General features: G+C 31.5%; 1 protein-coding gene across 1 annotated transcript in view; it reads right to left on the bottom strand.

The window, feature by feature from the left end:
* The window catches only part of LOC132943981 (discoidin domain-containing receptor A-like), a 232,381-nt gene that overhangs the window by 115,828 nt on the left and 94,262 nt on the right, over positions 1-22,291 (bottom strand). The window contains exon 3 of the mRNA XM_061013176.1: positions 9,231-9,438. Within this exon, the coding sequence (XP_060869159.1) occupies positions 9,231-9,336 (106 nt within the window). The 5' untranslated portion in view covers positions 9,337-9,438. The remainder of the gene's footprint in view (positions 1-9,230; positions 9,439-22,291) is intronic.

Raw genomic sequence — 22,291 nt, 5'->3', positions numbered from 1 at the left:
ATTTAAAACTGTGAACCTCTAATTTAGTTAAATATCTAATTGGCATAAAACTACACTACGCAATTAAATTAATTTTTAATATATTTTTTTTTAGTGCCACAATTAGTAAAATATTATGCAAGCCAATTATTATTATATATTTTAGGAACCGATTGTGATATTACCCACTTGTAATGCTATCTACTAAATTTAAATGTACGCTATCATTCTGGTGTCATGAAAAGTCATGCAGACTGTCTTGTGTTTGAATCTAAATCAAAGTAAATACAAACATTGAAATTTATTGTAGTAATTAAAAAATGGGCATTATATTTTTTAAACGTAATAATTTACCAACAACTTGGTAAAATAATAAATGAAGCATGCACTTGCAGATTTTATTGAGATAAATGCTAACAAATCAAACCAATATTTTAAATGCGAATTCGTAAACAATTTGAAATGAAATAGAGTGATTAAACATTTTTTTACGCCTAAATACTCATCAACACTATAAGTAACGATTAAATACGAATAATGGGATTCATTGAAATTAAGGGGGAAAAAAATAATAACAATTTTCAAAACACGGTACCTTAACATTTAATTTATTTCATTTTTGATGTGATGTTGTTTTATATGCTTATATTTTGCGCAGCTCTCGTACTTTTGTAAACACAGCGGCATTCTGTTCTGCTGTTGGGTTTCTCCTTGGAATAACTATTGTTGTTTGAAAGTGCTTTCGGGCCCAGAAGGGCAAGAGAAATTAATTTCTACCCGCCGGGTGGGCCGTACCCACCGCCGCGGCCGACGCTACAGTATAGCGGTATAATGTGTTCAGGTGCAGGGTTTTTCGGGGTTGAGTTTTCAATTTTTCCACTCCACACGACCCCTTTGTGCCGCCACGGGCGCGTGTTGGCTTTCGATATTTTTTAATACCCTATTAAACTTCGGTGCGGTTACACGGGCGAAACAATATTTGCTTAATATATTGCCCCGGAGGTCGTTACACGTTTAATAAGATCCAGAAGCTCGAAACGGGTGAAGAGGCCCGTTTGACAGAAACCTTTTCTATAAATCAAATTTAACTGAGCCGGCGTACCTCGCGCGACTTCAAGCCACCACTAACGTTTCGCTTCGCGATCATTTTCCCGCGCTCACACGGCCGCTGACATTGTACGCGCGGGGACGAAGAATAATAATATTATGCGGCTCGTCGAGCAGAATAATGACGTGCACGACATTCATAATGCAGTCGATACACGCCATACGTCGCGTGCGCACACAATAATAAGAATAATAACACTATCAGCAGGTACCTGGGTAATAGTAGTAGGTAATGAGCGTAATATTGTAACATTTTTTATCTCCCGTTGAAGACGTACGAGTATTACACGGTTTTCGGTAAACAATTTGAACGTTGCAAGTTTGATATTGATTATAATAATAACGATTCATTATTTTCGTAACGTTATATTATTATATTGTATCCTCCGAAATTCCGTATAACCGCGTGTAATGCCGGTTATGTGTGTTGGTATTTGTTTTTACCCGTCCCGGCAACCAAAGTCGTGGCAATAATGATAACTGAATAAATACCAGGATTTCCAGCGTTACGTGTTCTACTATCACCAGCGTGTTGTATAACAAGAGCACTCGAGTAGAGCGAAAAAAACATATAATTACCACGCTCCCCCTGGTCACGAAATTCATTTTCACGAAACTCAAAAGGTCGTTAATAATAATGAATATATATAATGCATACCTATATATTTATATATACATCATTATAAATATATCTCTTTGTTTGTATACCTATATATTATTATATCATATATATATATATGTGTGTGTGCACATTTTTTCCCTTAAGGACAGAGGACACCTTTTGATGTAAAGTTCATGTTCATTATGGTCCCATACTCGGATAACAAGAGCCTATTTAAATTGCGGGAAACATATCCGCAGTTGCCGGCAGCTAACCAGACCTCCAGTACAAAAGGCTAAAATTTCATAACATTACACGCACAATAGAGATTAATAATATTAACATTTTGATGAAACGCCGCGTATCATGTTTCCCGCAGTGGGTAATCGAAACAATAACGCAACGTGGACGAGAGAATACTGTGGCATAACCCATCAAATTCAAATGAGAAAACAAGTCCCGACTTCAAAAGCCGATACAACGCGTCTGCAGTGGCGTCGAGTACGATGTCCGATAACTTCGAAACGTCAATAACGGTTGTACGCGACATATTATGCATCGTGTACGTATCGTATCATCGATTTACACGTGTGACATGTAATAATATATTTTAGCGCAAATAGTGGTAGAATGTTTAGTATCCCCAGATGCCCGCCGAAGACCCACCCCACCCCGCCAGTTCTCAAAAGTTAGTACCTTTTTTTTTTTTTTTTTTATTCATTTAAGTAATTTACAATCCATACAACCTTATGTACAATGAGCAAATAGGATATTTAATATACTATAAGCAGCAGAATTTAACATTTTTTGGCAGGCACTCAGCAGCACCACCCGATAGTTAGTACCCACAGTAGCACTAAGCATTAAATTATATCGCTTTTTGAAAACATTATGCGGGGGGTCGCTTTAGCCCTCGACTCCCCCCCCCTCTGAAAAAAAAAAATTGGGCTGTTTGCGCCCATCAATCGGATAATGTCTTTACTTTATTCGTGCTTACAATATTCTATACACAGGTACGCCGATCCCGTAATAATAAGTGGTCTGATCGTTCTCAGTTCATATCACACGCGAGCGCGACGGATGTGCGGCGGTATTATATTGTGGCGTCGAGATTTATGTCCTGGCCAAATCCCTCGGAGCATCCGGTTGGTGCATTTATCCGCTAGTTGTCACGTGAATCCCGATGAGTGTGGTTTACATTTTTCTTCCGCGTGCGAGTATGCGCGCTGCCATTATTTTTCACTGTGGGCTTAAAGCGTGCACTGCACTATATAGATATACGTATTCGGGAGGATTTTCCGGATCGATTGACACGACCACTGTCGTCGAGCCCGCGGGCCGAGTACGCGCCGCCGGCTACCAAAGAGACCGATATTGTATCTAATCAGCTGATCGACGACGTGAGCGTAGAGGGGGGGGGGAATTATGCTTTTCGATAGCGGTAACCTGGTGGTGGTGGTAGTAGTAGCGTGGAGGAGAAGTGGCATACACGGATAAACTGTCACCACGACGGTATAATTATCGGCGTTAATTAAAGACGAAACTTTTCACTGTAACGCGAGAAGAGCAGGAGACCTTTAATTAAAGCACTACGGAGACAGACCGCGTAGGGAAGTTTGTAATCGATAGGCAGGGGACAGAAGAATGAAAAACCCGCGCGAGATCCTAGGTCTGATCTAAATTACTTTTTCAGATACAACGTCGAGGGTGGAAAAAAAGTTCGGAATCGGTCTACCGGGAATTACATCAAAGTAAATACCGAGAAAATGTTGATGAATCCAATATTTATACGAGCATTCGAATTGCAAAAATAAGTTTTTTAATTCTTAATGTTTTAATTAAAAAATAAAGTAATTCTTTGTTCATCAACCGCAAAATATTCACATTATTCCATTTTAATGAGTTGGCTAAAAATGTAGTAATTTTACCTTAAAAAATAACAAAAATAAGACAAACAGTTAAAAATGTGTTGTTATTATATTATATATATATTTAGATGCGTACATAGCATAATTAATTAAATAAACCACTGTTATTCACTAATTATTTACTTAATATTTTAATTATCAATCCATCAACAGTCATTTTGAATCACACAAATTTAAATGCAAAAACTAAAAAGTACATTTCATATTTATAGTGGATTATGAAAATTATTTCAAGTGTACCTCTCACTGTCAACAATTCGATTATTTAAACCCAGTTTTAGTATTCTAGAAGCATATTTTGGTCAGTAGAATATATTATACGTTTTCAGAATACAAAACATTTTTTTTTAAATATTTTCTTCCTACAATGTTTAAAAAATATTACGGTAAACGCTTTAAATATTTCCTCACGACTAATTTTGCGCTTTATCGTTATTTTATTTTTTTGTATTTACTTATATACACTGAAAAAAATTCGGTTAGCAAATTGCGGCTGTACAAATGATTTAGTTAAATTTTTTTTCGATGAAAACGTCATAAAATTGTTAAGGAAAAAGTTAATCGGGAGGACTGCGTCGTAAAAGTAGCGTAAAAAATATGGACGGTGACGGCGAGGGAGAAGCTATTTTGGACCAGAGAATAACAACCAGAGCAAAAAACAAGACTAATAATAATCATAAAATATTCTGGGTTGTTTTAAGTGAATTTCCCGGTATTTTTCATTTGGACCCCCGCGTAATTTCCCTCGGGTCTCCCTTCACTTCACTGCCGTCAAATCGTACCCCACCACTTTCATAACCTGTCAAACTGAATTCACCGGTCATAAAACTTGTACACTGACGCTTCAGAAAGAAGAAATTTTTTATATTATTAAATATGAATGCTCAGAGAAACGATGGTTCGGATGTGAAGTGTATTTAATATTTAAAAAGGGACCGGCGGTTACTTTTGGATTTTTCTTTTTTCATATTCCTCTCCCTACGGACTATATGGATAAAATATATACACTCCAATACCGTTATAATGAATTTCTGTACTATTGTCTTGTACAATTGCTTTTATGAAAATGAAAAATAAGAGATGTTTTTGTCCGGAATTCTTTATAAACTAAATGGAATTAATAATATAAATTCGATATCGTCTGGACGTCAGATGAACAGGCCATGTATTGTAAAGTTTAAGAAACTGTCAACGACTACTACGGTAGTCAACAATATAATATAAAATAAGAAAATATTTTATTTTTTTATAAAAACAGTAATTACCTTTATATTGCTCGTGTCAAAATAAATATCGATCGACGTAGAAACTAATTTTATTTTGTTGAAATATAAATTAATAATAATATTTTTATAGTATTGTTGTAATCGATTTTTCAATTAGTGTACGCATGCACACTGTACAATTAAAGGTAATACGATTTAAATTTAAACTAGTTTTAAATTTTATTCAGAGAAAACTTTTAGATACCTATTAAATGTTGCCAGTTTTATTTAAATCTATAGCGATAAATTATAAACGTAACTATTTTCGTACTGTCGATATAATTTTACGGAAACTGAATACTAAATACTTTGCGAAAAATATAAATTTATCATAAATACAATATTATTTTATCAATATATATTTTAAACAACAGATTATAAATAATATTAAAACGGTTTTAAAATAATTGATTAGTTAAATTTAAAAAGTGTATTTCTTGCATCAAAGTAATTACTTATATTAAGTGTGCTTGTTAAAAATATAGTATCTCAAATAACTCTTCGCAGCTCTAAATCTCTTATAATAAACTAAACACGATTGTATTAATTTAAGCAAACAACTTTATTTTAATCAATAAACATACAAATTAAACGACATGAAAGCCGATAATATTAAGTACTATAGAAATAGTATTCGACTATCAGAAAATTATGTCTTTGTTGTTGTTCCTTAAGTTTATCCAGGGTTATAATGTTTTGTCTGCTTTTGGAGACTTAAGGAAAGTGAATGGACTCGAATTTCGACATACTTGTGGCCATGTCAGGTCAAAAGAAAACTTTATGGTTGCAGCCAAAGTTTCTGTGTTGGCGCTGAGAGGAAGTAGATATTGTTACTTTGACCGTTAAGGAAGTACCAGTTTATTTCACGCTCAAGGAGCTTCCGTTTCAGTGGAACGCAACGCCGTATAAGGACCGTGGTAATCGTATTTCCTAACCTACCCCCCACTGGGAAGATAACGGTCCCCGAGACTATAAGTTTTTATCAATCGAGTTAAAAAACAAAATAAGAACTCGCGGACATAACAACAGAAAATGTACTACCTACTCCATATATTATACATTTATACTTTGCCATTCGTCGCAAAATATTTCAATAAACATTGCGTTTTTCAATTGAATAATCAATCTTGATATTTGTCTTTCTTTTCCACTATAGTTCATTCACATAGTGAAATCCAGTGATTGACTACCAAAGGTCGTGCAGAGACACGTTTGAACTTTGACCGATCGATAAACTTTCATGCGGTCGTGCCTGTTGTTTCAGCGACCCCTCGTGTAGATGCGTCTCCAGGGCCCAGCTGTGTCTTCTCTTGGGGTGGAATAAAGAATGAAGGGTAAATCCGAAAAGAAACGGAAATAAAGAACCATGGTATTGAAAAAGAACGAATAAAATAAAAATAGTAAGAAAAACAGTTTTCCACGCGACTGGTCTACGATCAAAACGATACCGTTAACTAAACTAAACGGTTTCTTTTTCTTAAAAAAAAAAAGAGTTGTGTTTTACGGCTTAAAAGAATAAAAGCCCTTACTGGCTATAAAAAAATAGTTAAAATGATTTTCCAATAAAGCGAACAATCGAGTTTGTAGTCATTTTTGTGATAGTGGAAAAATGTAATAGCTTCAGAACAGGATGGCCCATTTTAGTTTAAAGTTCAAACTGCTCTTAACATCATTTTTATATCTTATTGAAATTGATTCAATTGCAGTTATTTTTAATTTATCTACTCGATCCCATTATCAATTTTAACACACTTCTGATAAGTTTTTATTTTTCATTTAGGTATTTACTATTTACATTACAATTCATTTCTGAACAAGTTACTTTTATAATAATTATTAAATAAAACAAACTTATATTGTGAATATAACATGATAACTTTTTATTTTTTTAGTCCAACGTGAGTAACGATTTTTCTATTATATTTATTAGAATGTCTTTTATATGGGTTTTTTCAAAGAAATGAAGACAATATATTAAACTCTCAGCGAAACCAGAAAGCTATTGGTTAAGCAATAATGTTTTATTTCACAAACCTCTTTTAAAGGTAGTGAAAGTGCACTAAAAGCTTCATATAGCATGTCTATTTATTTGAAATAAGTCGTAGACTCCATATTGAGTTTGTTAGTATTGTAAAATTCCAATATTGTAAAAAAATAAATCATCAAATGAACAATTTATACTGTCGCGAATTCATTATTATTTTTTACTTTATTTACAATATTGGACATTATATGAAAACATATTATGATAATGTTGATCTAATTTTTTATTTCACCAAATTAAATTCATGATTATTCTAACTTGATTTTTCTAAGAAAAATATATATGCATCACAAGTTATAGCACTTTGAATACATTTGAATATGTTATATTATGATTTTCGGTTTAAAACTACAAATTGAACATCTCAATCTAGTGGATAACATCGTTTTAAAAATTATTTAAAACAATTTAAGTCCATATTTAAAATTTATATCATATTATAACATAGTTATTTTAGATTCTGGGTGGAGCGAGAAAGCTAGTGGTTTTGCAATGGTGTTTATTTATTTATTTTTTTTTATATCTTGTATACAACATTTTTACCAGAAGGAGTGCTTCGATTTCAACGTATAGTACCTTATCTTTTAGCAAATTGGATCAAGATGGTACTTTAAAGAGGTCATTTTTCGATAGCAACGAATAAAAAATAATAACATTATAATATTAATTCAACTTACATGATATTATAATAAATAATAACAATTAAAATATCCAGACTGATAAACCGTCTCCGCTCAGAATCGTTTTTCTTATACAATGATATTATATCATTGAATTCAAGTTTAATACAATCCATTATACAATGACCCACTTGTAACCTACTGTACAGCAGAGCGATATCCACTTATCCACTTTTTATTAAATTATTTTTTCCAAAAATAGTTTTATTTAGGATTTATGGATTACTTCTAAAGTTATAACGTTATAAATATTATATTTTAGAATAAATCAATATAATGGAAATGCAGTTGTTATATTATAATATAATAAGTACTTAATATACTATTTTTGTCACTTTGAAAATCTGTTTGGATTACTAAATTAGATAAAAAACAAAAACATTGCATTTTAAAATATTTTCTCAATTTTAAATATCATTTTTATTATCTATACTATCGTAAACGCGTATTTCCCTTGCTTGAATTTCAAACATATGTGATTAGTATCAAACTATTTTAGACGAAGGATATGAATTCCTTATCAGATTAACAATACTAAAAATATGTTCAGAAGTCAGCCGGACTAATAAAAACAAAAAATATCAATAAGCTTTACTTGAGTTCAATTATTGAAGTCAACTTTCGACTCAACTATTGTATGCTCTAAAGGATATTATAATAAACTAAACCGCATGAACACGTCATATTATAATACATATATATGGACTATGTACATTATTGTGCTGTTATAGAGGTGTATTTTTTTTTATCAACGTACGATATTAAAATATAATAATAATGGTTCGCGAATATTGCACTAATCTGTACTCTTTTTATGAAGAAAAAAAAACCAAAAATAAATAAACAAATATTGTGTCGCACGATAAAAATCCGTAGCAGTGCACTCGTGTACTCGGTTTGCCTATATAAACAGCCGTGTCAATATAATTTGGGAATCGCAGCTCGCGGTTTCATAATGCCCCCTGCCCAAGATGTATTTTCGTAATCCCCGTGAGCCGTTCGAACATTAGCATAATGAAAGGTATGATGGGCGGGGCAAAATTAAATCCCGTTATTTATAATATAATGTCTTTGTAACGGACATCCTCCTGACACAAATGACGTTGCTCGTCTCTCCCGCCGAGTGTTTCCGGCCTTAAAAACAATTTATACGTATATCTTTTTAACCACCGAACGTTAAAACGTTAAAAGCTACTTTTAATTACCGAGATCCTTTCTTCTCCATTAAGGATGAAATATAATATTAATTAAGGAAAATGTTAATGATAAATATTAAGAAAGTACTTTTTCCCTTTTTTTTTAACAACTGTTATATTTGTTTGTTGCTTATATATTATTCCATTATAATGTTATGTACAATGTACATATTTTAAGTTTTTTTTTTTTATTTTAAAACACTTGTTTTATAACGGTATATTATATACCATTGTGCGGAAACTTAAAATTCAACTACAGTGGTATGATAAATGAGAATAACTGTAGATTAAGAATAAATAAATAAAAATAATAATATAATAAACTCCAAAATTCAAATATAAGTTTATAGGTTTTATATCTAATCGGTACCTTACTGTATATGCTTTATATTATATTATTATTAATAAAAAGTAAAAAATAACGACTTACTTGTGTGTGCTGGTCGTACTATGATAACTGTGAGAAGAAAGCACAGCCAATAATAGACCGACTTGCTGGAGAGTGCAAACGGAATCATTGCGAGGCGTTTGTCCATCACCTGAGTACCATTTCACGTCACCTCAGATATAGGTAGTTTTAATTGTAACGTATTTTTATATCCAATTAACCAATACAACACAATGGTTTTCAAACATATCTATAAAAAAAAAACAAAAATCTTACATTACTAAAAATGAAAGAACATTGTTAGGTTACCATATATCAATAATATATGAAATGAATTTGTCACTGGTCGTTACATTTAACTATAGATTTACGGTAGAAAAATCGTAATATATATTATGTTCACTATAATAACTAATGTAGTTTAAATAGGAATTTCAAATATATTTTTTTACATTTTTTTACATATATAATAATTTAAATTATAATAGATGTTAAACAAAATGAGCATATAAATGCACTTATATTATACCGATGCACTGGGAATGAATGTAATTATCAACCATTTGTTCATTTGATTTAAATTTTGTTTGTTTTTCAGATCGAGTTTACAATTCCATACAATACCTGTTGAATACTCAATAGCTTCTGCGAATATTCCTGCAGGTATATGGTTTTTCATTTAAACGCTTACTTGATAAAGACGTTCAGCAATTTTCGTTAATGAACGCGAGTGTTTAGTTATAAACGAAAGTTTATTGAGAATCAACTCAGTTTTAATTGCGTGAAATATAACTTTGAGACCTTTGTTATTAAAACTGTAAACTCCCTCTCTATCATTCGCACGCATACCATGATCGTAAAGCATTTGAAAGTTTTACCGCTGTATGAAAATGCACGTGCGACAAAATATTTCTTGCTTCAACTCCAACAGTATTGTTGTGTTGCAATAAAATACATTTTTGAAAGGCTTTATAGCCATTATTATTTCTATATTGTCATCATATTTTATCAAATATATGAATATAATTACGTATATAATTTGCTGAATTATAAGTAAATAATAGGGTTGAATTATATAATTTGAGAATAATATAATATACGTTGTAAGCAATTTAATTAAATAATCGTAAATCGTATCAATATCAAAAGAACAATTTTATATATATATACATAATATTATATATATATTATTAATATACAAATTATATGATTTAGTATCGAAAATGTGTTTTTAATATTATATTTATGATGGATAAATAATTGTAACAACGATTCGCTGCGATGAATATACTTTATTGTCTACCGATAAAACAAATATATATCATAATAACAATAATTTAATGTACACATCGACTAATATAGTTCAGAGACACGACAATATGATGCACTGCTTAAATAAAGCGTAAATCGACGAGATCGGTGAAATATATACAATACAAACAACAAACTGAAATTAATATCAAGTGTAATCAGGTCTAGTTTCCGTCCCGAACAATAAATCATTTAAATGAGAATTGTGTTTTTACGACGCTAATACTTCACGAGAGATAGTGTTCGGGGCAGATATATTCAAAATCACATAAGTCTAAATATGGTTGACATTCCAGTGAAACTATACTTCAACAATGTCTTCCGTCCCGCGGAGAACTTTCGCGATTAATCAGCGACACACACGACGGGCTGGAAGGCTGCTTCGTAATAATTTCAATTCGCGTACATACGCCGCGCAGTCGGTTTGATTTTTAACGTTTTGAATTCGATAAAGCCGAACCATTAGTACTCTTCGGTCAGTTACCGGCTATTTTCAGTTTGCCTCTTTTGGGTGTAATATTATGCTAAAATATAAACTCTGGAGAAACCAGCGCCGCGTTGGGCATGAAAAGGACGTATATAGTTCCCCCGTAATAAAAACAATTGTTCCTCTCGTGGGCCCCAACGTCCCAAACACACTCTCCTTTCATTTCCTCGGGGCCTTTTCCTGGGATACTATAGATATTCATATATATATTATATATAACATAAATTATATTATGAGCAAAATAACCGTACAAGTACACCCTCTTCCATTATACATCCCTCTATATAATCGTAATTTCTTAATAAACGACGGTCAATTATATTTTATCGGGAATAATTTTATTGGTTCACTTATATTATTATTACTTTATATTATATTGATAGGAATTTTCCCTGTACTGTGATTTATTCAGGTCGTGTATATAAAAAACAAAAAGTAATTTATTATACTGTTATGTCACATGGATAATGAATAATATTATGAGAAAAAGTAAATATTATTATGCCAGAGGCCTAAAAGTTTTTAACAAATAAAACGCTCGTCAATTGCTGTACCTGGAAACCCGAAGTTGGTCCAAAATATGATATCTAATCAAATTAATTAATGATAGTTGGTAAAATAACCAAAACAATATAGCCTAAGGCCATTTCCGTTAGTCATCGTCATTCATAAAATAAATACTAAAGTTATGGTTACACAGAATAAAAATAATATTTCAAAGACTTAATCATTAATTATTGAATTACCAGATTACTTACTGTGTTATTGTTGAACAAAAATCATTACATTATTATCAGGGCTGATAATTTAATATCGACGAATTTCATTTAAAATAAGTGCAATAAAAATTGTATTCAAGACATAACCTTTCTAAATATAAAATGTTATTTTGTACACATTTAGATGTTTGTGCATATAGAATATGTTATTTAATAATTGTTATTGCATATACTTGAGAAAAAACAGTGATGAATTTTACAAACATTTTATTCCTATCTATACAGTCTTTGAATATTTATGATATTTTAAAGTTAAATGTTTATTTTTCAAAAACTCTTTCAAAACATTGTTTTATTTCATATAAAACTCATCTATTTATTTATTTTTAATTAACATTTGTCCATACAATATTTTAAAATTGTATGCATACTGACATATTATTTGATTATTATCTTTCAAACCATTTACATATCTGTTATCTTTTTTTATAATATTTTGCATAATTTCATATATTATTTTAAAACTTTCAGAGCATATCTGTCGATTTTTTAATGAATAATAAGTTTTGTTGCACATACTTTATATAATATCATTATTCTGCAAAAAAATAAAATATATTAATGATTACCGGTCTATGAATTATTATGATAACTTGAATAAAAAATATGACAAAAACTTAAACATTATTTTACATACTCCTGTTATGTACTTATGTAGTACGTAGTTATATATTGTCTTATTTGAAATGTTTAGTATTTCAATCAACACAAATTTTGTGTCAATGACTAAATTTATATTAGGAACTCCAATTTTTAATACATTATAGCTACAAAATATGAATGTCGGGATTTCATACAATGTTATTTTTGAGAATTACTAGAATAATAGAACTTGAGCTCTATAAAATATATTTATATTATGATGGAATGTTAGATTCAGGTTAATCCCATTAGACGAGTAAACGATAAATCCGTGTATATTTAATACACCGATCCACGTTACAATATTATTAACTAAGGTATTTTAATAAAAGTCAATATCACGAAAGCAAATGTTATACTCAGATTACCGAAGAACCTACACTTACGATTGAGTGATTAATAATAATAATATATATGTTCACACTTTCACAGACAAAACAATTCTCGTTGATTTAATATTTCCTTTTGGCACCGCATCCCATAATATTATAGGTACTATTGAGATACATTGTATCATAGTACACTTACACAGTGTGCACGAACGCAGTTTCATGTCGTCATAATAATATCCGGATTAGCACGGCAACAGACGAGAAAAACGACTCCACAAGAAATGGATAAAATTTAACAGAAAAACTAGAAAATTAAAAAAATTAAAATAAATTCTAAGTCTATTTCTCGGGTGGCCCGTTAATATGGGAAATAATAAATACTTATTAGAATCTCCATTTACAGGCGTATTGCCAGTTAATATAATATTTACCTACTGCCTTATATATTATAAAGGTATTGCGATATTATAATAATAGTCACACACGACACGTATCATAATTTTATTTATTTATTTATTTTATTTATTTGTTTTCATTTAAAACAGAAATGTATACATACACGTAAAATTACAAATATTTATACATATTATAATTTGGCATTATATATAAATGATTGATAATATTATTTAATTGTATCATAATGTTCTAAAAATAATTTTTTACATACGAAATAAGTGCCTGTACAGAAGATAACGGTTTCATAGTTTCATTACTCAGGTAACTGCAGATTTGGCTTGTTGATACCGAATACTTATTAAATCCAATAACTAAAACAATCACTCGCACGCCATTTCAAGAATCAACCAACGTCGCGGTCGTCCTGTAATTATCACAAAGTATACAGCTACTCGACTGTAACAATAAGATTGACGTAAACGATTATATTTTTACGGGTTTCCGTGTTTATGAATATTATATTTTTCGACGAAACGCGTTCGATAACAATTATTAATGTGAAAAGAACTACGGACGTGTCCTAAGAACCTTTCCAAAGGTATATTATAATTACAATACGTGCTTGTTGTATTATGTGAACTGTACGCGCGATTTCGCATTTTGTTGGGAAAAAAAGAACGACGAGAGCAAAACAAAACCAAACGAAACGTATACCATAGTAAATGGATTGAACGCTGCAGATATTATTACAATAAGGCCGGTGCCGGACTTCGGGAAAAAATTCGGTCGTCCCCTGCCACGCGATGGGATATATTATATTAACATTATATACGTTATGTTTAAATGTTTTGCATTTATATGAACGCGTGTACGTGGTGTTTTTTTTATTAATATTATTTTTTTCCATTATTTTTCGACCGTCCGTTTTGATCGGATTTTCGCGCACAGCCGCATTTAAAACCCGTCCGCACACACTCTCATATCATATTATACGTATACGTGCCCGTTATATAGGCCGATTTTAAATCAATACCCACACACTACCGTACTGCACGTATATATTATATATTATGTATATGCGGCAGAAGACACGCGTCGGCTGGCTGGAGGCAGATACGGCGGCGGTGGAGGCGAAATTATAAATTATGCGCCGACACGTGACTCTCTATCTCTCTCTCTCTCTCTCTATCCCGACGTATGTGCTTATAACATACGTATACGGTACTACACACGGCCAAGCGCCCGGACCAGAGAAAGTTTTTGTGCGCACGCGCATCATTCGGTACCAGCCACTCCGTCGCTCAGCACTCCCATCTACCATTATACCACGGGCGCTTGAAACCAAATACCCGGTGCATAACCGATGATTTTTTTCGCCTTGCGCTTCTTCTTCGACCCCCCCCCCCCCCCACTCCTTACCATAGCGCCCTCCGAATCTTAAAATAACGACCGCACAGCAACCGGTGTTTTGACTCACACACACACACACCCACCCACTGCATTGTTTTTCCTGCAATGCGGTTTTCCCGGTGTACACCCAATTAGCCCGAATACTGCAGCCGCCGCCACGTAGAAATTATAATAATACTATCGGACACAATGGTTTTTTCTTGAATATAATATGATAACATTAAATATTATATTCGGCGACATGTGTTATCGTTGGCTAATGGTTTTTGTGTCGACGGTGTTTGTAGTGAATCGTGATACACGTAACGGGGTGGTTCACATAGGGCGTTCACCCCTATTTCAAGTGTCTTTTTAATTTTGTTTATTAGAATTCTGAAGTATATATAGAAACACTGCTTAAAAACAATATTATCTTCAAATACTTATAGATTTTTACGCATAGACAGGCACAGGCTAGTGTAACAAATGCGGTTGCTATTTTTTTGACCACCCACCACTTATTGACACTGCCTACCCTCAAAAATGTATACATACAAAAAAATTCATAAATACAACGTACTCATACATAAAATTATAATGTATTCGAATGTGACAATACTTTCAATTTTCAGCAGTTTAGAAGCAATTTTTTAGAAAATAATTTAGCAGTCTTTTTTGGCCCATTTTTTGGTGCCTAAGACCTAAAAAAAACTTCAGGTGCCCTTCATAGCTCTACAAGCCCCACCCATATCAGTGAGCATGCCTAGAATGTTCGTATGGGTGGCAAGATTCTGCAAATTTTTTTTTGACAATCGATTTGTTCACTGTAAACTATTAGGCTTGACATGGTGCTTTTTTAAGTCGTACATATCTAAAACTAAAATTTAAACGATTAGTACCTGAGGTAGGTTGTAGTTATTAAATTTTCTGTACTAAGGATAATGGGTTTGATAATTAAAGACATAGGTATGAGTAAGTTTTATATACCTACATATAAATACATCAAACTAGTCAAGTAGGTATGTACTTATAGTTTAGTAGGGGTAAGTACACTGACATTTTTTACAAATTCTAAAATTCTGTTGGATTAATACTGATTGCAATTGTATTCAAATTATCTAAAGCACAAACACTTACGATTTCCAAATATCCTAATCCAGACAAACAGGTACGTAATTGGATAGAGGATACAATGGAGGTGAGCACGATAGTCACGATGATGATAAACATATAGTCGGCCGACTACATATAATAATAATTAAACGAGTCTCCCTATTCGCGTCTATCTCTCTGGTCTCTACCTCTCGTCGTCGGAAAACAACTCGTGTTTGTTCGATAAACATGTACACTGCACTGCAGTATAGTCGAAAACCGAATGGGTACACACTCTGATGTTGCTGAGTCTCTGTCACTATCACAACATCAATTTGCTCGAACGGCAGCGACGAAGAGAGAGAGAGAGAGAGAGAGAGAGAGAGACCGCGGATGACATATAATAATAATAATATGTATCTAGTGTATAGTTATTATAGTTGCATACGTCATAGGGTAAATATTATGATTGTCCCGCCACCGCATCACTTCCTGTTGGTGGATGGATAAACGGTCGCGTATAAACCATTTTCTAATGACTATCGTAATCCTGAATTTATACGTAGAGGTGTACCTAATATTATATAATATTGATTAATTTGTGGACGGAATGACTTCAATATTGCCGGATGTAATACAATATTTATTCAATGAAATAAAAACTTTAAATAAAATAAATGTAAATAATATACAAACATCAAACAATAACATTCGAACAATTATTAGAAAACAAATAATTTAATAAATCATTATAATATCAAATAAAACAAAATCTTTCGACATTGAAGTGTAAAACGTTAAAAATACTTTTGTACTGGATCCATTCAACAATTAAGGAATTTAGGAACCCAGACAACGGTGTATTGCCACTTTCAACAAACGATTGAAAAGTATACATTTTTTGAGAGCAAATTTAAATAAATTAAATTCATTCAAAACACCAAGAAGTGAAATTCCGATGAAGATTTATTTATAATTTAATAAATGTAATATCAAAAGTGAATTTTGGTTCAAAGAGAATTTCCGATTCACACTGAGTTACACGCTGAATTGACGAATTACATAGAAATATGATAATTTTCCTTTTCATTCATAATAATAATGTCCGTAATAGATAATCGTTTTATAAAGTGCAGTTATCGGTGTCATATTGTTTGTAATTAACAGGTGTTTTTGTAAGTAACGCCTTCGAATTTCGATGACAAGACTGAAATAACTCAAATACTCAGTGTGTATATTGACGTATGATAAGTCAGCTCATCGCAATATCAACATTTTTCCGTTTACATAAGGTCCTAAATTCTCTGACGAATATTTTTCTAGATTGGGATTAAATGAGTACTTATTATTATTATTATGCCCTGTGGTAGGATCTAGGATAATATGACGTGTCGAAGTTGAATATATTCAAAATTATTATTAGCTATCAACATTTAACCGATTATACGTTGCAAATGACTTTATAAATTCTGTACCTAAAATATATTAAGTACACACAGGGTGATTTACCAAGCACGCTTTCTACCACCCTTTATCATTTATTAAAATTTTGATTTTTGAATTTGGTAAAGTATATCATTAGTTATGGATCATATTTTTAAATACTTAAGATTTTTATACAATTCAACGAGTGCATAGTATGACAACACAAAATTATTTTATTCGAATTATAACAACCCTCTTTTACAGTTTATTGTTTGTACATAATTTTTTCGAAAATGTCAGTGTATCTTAATCGAAAATCTAACAAGTTGTTTTGATAACTAAAATTATTGTTATCAACTCACAATGATTTTACATAAAAAATAAATATTTTAAATTTATTTATAATTTATTTAGTCAAAACTATTTTCCAATAAAATATCATCTGCTTAAAAATGTATGGTAAAAATCATGGTTGTTTGAAGACGAAAAAATTGTTTTGCCACAGGACACTGTTTGAATCGCATAAAAAATCTAAATGTTTGAAAATATATAGTCTTCCTATACACTCGATAATATTCTAAGAATCAAAACTCGAATGAACTAATAGCTGAAAGAAAATACGATGTGTGACCGCGTGGGTGAACACAATGCGCTTGATGAATCACCCTGCAGTGTACATAATATATAATATTATATCATGTGTGTTACACGTAAATCGTTGGACGTCATTGATGAAGAACATCGTGCACATCGTTTCAACTGCCTGTCCGCCGTAAGTAAGTTTGTAGACCACCAGTAGCGGCCACTAAAGTTCAGGAATTATATCGATGGTGTTTTGTTAAAAGGGCGTATACCACCAAAAATGGAAAAATGAGTTTTTGGTATCAAAATTTTCAGAAAAAATAGGAGCATAATCTGTAATATTAGAGTGATTAAAAATATTAAGGATTATTCTCTATATAGCGGATAAATGAAATACAAACGCCCTAAAGAGAATAATATGTATATTTTTAAGGAAAATGTTAAAAGGGCGTATAGGTACCACAGGAATTGCTAGTAGTTTTCTCGAATAAACAAACTAATTTTGAATTATCACGTTTTAATCAAATTTAAAATTAAATTGATGTTGTGGTACATATTATGTGACAGTTAACTAAACGCCAGTAAGTTGGTCTACAAATAATACAAATTCGTATCATCGTTTTATTGATAAGAATTTAGAGGGAAAACTACACTTAATAATCATAGATAGGTAATCGTAATCGTAATCGTAATATAATATTATTATACGTTGACACTCGACAAGCCCGATCACTTTGGATACGGCGGCAATTACTTGGCGGCTATAAAATATCTATATACCGACGGCGAGCACACACAATGCGTGTATGATATAATATAATATACGGGTAATACGACGTAGGTACAACACTGTCATAAAACTCGACGAGACATTAAACGCACTCTCTGCCGCACGACGCGACGCATAAAACGGCTGCCGATCTATAAATACGATATTATTATTATGACGTTATATTAGGACGTCGTATTGTGTGTGTCGAAATAATAATATATAATATAACTATTATCGGCGGCCGTCGATGCGAGATTCGTTTATGACGGCGTCAATAACAATGCGTTCGGGGTATACACACACAATACGCTGCACACAATTATACACATAAATATATATATATATTATTATTGTTATCGTACATACGCGTAACACAGCAGCAGTATAATAATAGCACGCGAACATGGAGGAGATTTCGATCGACGATAAATTAGCGCCACGATAGTTTTACGACCCGAAACACTTACGGCGCGTATTATAACGGACAGGCATATTGTTGTGTATTGTGCGTAATTGTTGTAATAATATGTTATATTACAATGGCCGTACGCGATAATCGTTTCGAAACGGCGCCGAAAGATCAATGTCGACGGAAATGGCCGTACCCCGATGGGCGTCTTGCGCCGACGGATTACAATATTCGCGTACAATATATAATTATTATGATAGTATTATAAATCATAACGCGCGCAATATAATAATACGTAATAATATAACATTACAATAAATTCAGGCCTTTAAATACATTTTAAATAACGTATGGAAATCGTTAAAAATAATTTGAGAAATCAATATAGATATATCAAAACTGAAATGATAATGAAAATCAACGTTTACATGGAAATCGGAAAAAATTTAAATCTTAAATTTATACCAAAATAATAATAGTTTTGTAGTATACACTAATCGATTTAAAATTTTCAAAAAATAATAATTAAAATGTAAAATTCAACAATAGCCAACGGGGCTATAATATTATCTACCTAATACCTTATCCACCTTATATATTATTTATCAATACTAATATGTAATAACCAATATTTCGTTTTCTTAGATCCGTTTCACAGCCAAGCGTAACGACGAATATGGTGGAACGCGCGAACGACTATAAATTGTTCGTAGTTAGAAATCAAAAATAAAATCCGAAGAATATAAAATTGATATTTCAAATAGAGAAAAAAAAGAAAAATTATGTTAAAAATCTAATTAGAAATCATAAAGCAATTAAATCAATGTCGTTCAACAATATAAAAAGTCATACAATTATAAAATCAATATACCTAGGTACTAAATTTAATTTAAATAAAAAAAAACAAATAGTGATATAAGCTGAAATTAAAATCGAAATGTTCATTTCGATTTCAAGCCCTGATAGCAATAAATAATAATATATTAACTGCGTAACGTCGTCGACGGTATAATGTGATAGCATAGAGCTTTGGTGAATGGATAGGCTCACTTGAGAGGCGACGGAGGGGAAGACGGACAAGGCGCAGTAGTATAATGTAGAGGACACACGCGCAGCCCGAAGAGATATAATAACCCAGTGACATGACATCGCAATTAACCAGCTGACTCACCCTCCCCGTGGAAATTGGGCTCTGCAACCTTCCCCGTAAACCACCCCACCATTACGTATTTTTTTATTTTTTTTACTTTTATACTTGTTTCTTATTTAGGTTTTGTTTTTCTCGTATTAATGAAATCTCGGGAAATTCGGTTCAACCCGTCGATATACAAAATATTATATAAGAATAAATTCATTTCCTGCGCATAAAAGCGTATTATTTATTTAAAAGCACGCAAAGTGTATTTATATACCTACCCACCTATATTATTCATACATGGTAATGGTCTCAATAATTAAAAACGTGGTATTGATCGCCACATCGTTTGCGAAAAATTTCAAAATTATATCAAAGTGAATAAAAAATAGAAATATTTGTCTCAAACTGTATACACCGAGTAATAAAAACCCAACGTCATTAGGTTCATGCTGAATTATAATCAAAGTAAAACAAATAATACACTGCAGATGGCTATGTTTGGGCCAAAATATTTTGTTGATATTTTATGTATTAGAATGTACACCTATATTTTAATGTCATCAGAAGTAGATACAATTATTCAAATAGATTCACGTGTTACTAATGACAATATAAAATTAATATTATTATTTAATAAATGACTTATGATTAAATTTCCAATGAAATTCGTTAAATAAAATATAAAACTGTTACACCATAAAATTGCTCCAAATAACAACTTCCTACTACTGTGAACTGATAAAACATTTATGTAGAACCTTATTATTCATTTATTTGTGAGTTGTTGCTGATAAATAATCAATTTCTTTTTTTCCAATTTAAAGTTTACTTATTAAGATAGGTAGATTTTTTATAGCTTGTGTTAAAAAGCAAGCCATGCAGAACATTCAATAAAACAAAATGCCATCTATTATTTGCGAAATGAAAAAATAATAAAACCAAATAGCTAAACATAACAAGTGGCTTACGCCGATGTTCATTAAAACGCGTTTCCTACGGTTTATTTTTTTTTTTAATACACTGAGTAAATTTACGACTTAAAAGTGAATGAAAATAAATTGCATCACACCAATAAACATTTGACTGGGAATTTTAAACAAAAATTGTAATTTAATTCATTTATTCAATTTTGCCATATTATATAGCAACAAATGAAGTTGGATAGTTCATTTAAACGTCGATGTTCACTAGTTCAACTTCTTTCCATATCAACCGTCAAACAAGAGTATAAAATAATGGGTTTCCGACTCCGTTACTAACTGTAAGTATAAATTTGAAATAAATTAACATTTCATTATTGGCATTTCTTTAAGCAAAACACAAATAACGACATTTGTCCGAGCCAATTTGAATTTAAGTATTAATAAAACGATATGAACTGTTCACTTTTAAGTCTGCGCAGTATTATGTATATTGGCCGTGTTCGTCTCCGTTTATTTTTGATTGATTAAATACAAACACGAATGAAGCAACGCATTAGTTACATGTATCCGATATCTGCACGTGTATCCACGATTGGTATTATTTCACTGCTCTCAAGTCGGAGAAGGCGAAAGGTTTCCTTTTTCAGAATTATTAGCGTACAAAACTTCCGGAATGCATAATGTACAGTACGGACTTGTGTAATATATTGTTTTCGGACGTTTTTGCCGAGGGGGACAAAAACGTGATCCGAATATAAATTGTAAATATTAATTTTCGTATTTTTTTTTATTTTTTTTTTATTAGTATCACTACAATATATATTTATAAGAAATATATATATATATATATACCTAGGTATATATTTTTTTTTTTTAGTGTCTACTCCTTCTTCGACTAAACACGCTACAAAAACAACACTAAAAGCAACACCGAAAACGTCTATTCCATTCGGGTTTTATTCGCACATGCAACACATTAAGAATACACCGTGGCACGCTAAAATTTATCGGGATACGCCAAGTTAATCCGGACCTAGGGACGCAATGTCGTGCCTTTGTTGTCACTGTAAAACAATTTTTTTGCTTTTCGTATTACCATAACAATAATGAATCTTATTTTTTTTTATTTCTGACGAAAATTATTACAGTTGCGTGACTTTATTTCTTAGAATCACAATGATGATAATGGTAATAATAATAATAATTATTATTATTATTATTATCATTATTATTTTCAATAACAAACGTGGTTTTCGACTTGTCGTGTTTTTTAATTTTCCATAAGTTCAAAGGTAGTCAAGAAGTAACAACAAAAAAAAAAAACATCAAAGAAAAATAACTTTTTCACTAGAACTAATAATAATTAAATGTATAATAATATATTATCTTATTACATTTTGTTTATTCTTATGGTGCATTTAAAATA

Source organism: Metopolophium dirhodum, chromosome 4, assembly GCF_019925205.1.
Source record: "Metopolophium dirhodum isolate CAU chromosome 4, ASM1992520v1, whole genome shotgun sequence".
NCBI classification, from domain to species: domain Eukaryota; kingdom Metazoa; phylum Arthropoda; class Insecta; order Hemiptera; family Aphididae; genus Metopolophium; species Metopolophium dirhodum.
The sequence above is the reverse complement of the archived record's forward strand: the minus strand, read 5'-3'. Positions and strand labels throughout refer to the sequence as shown.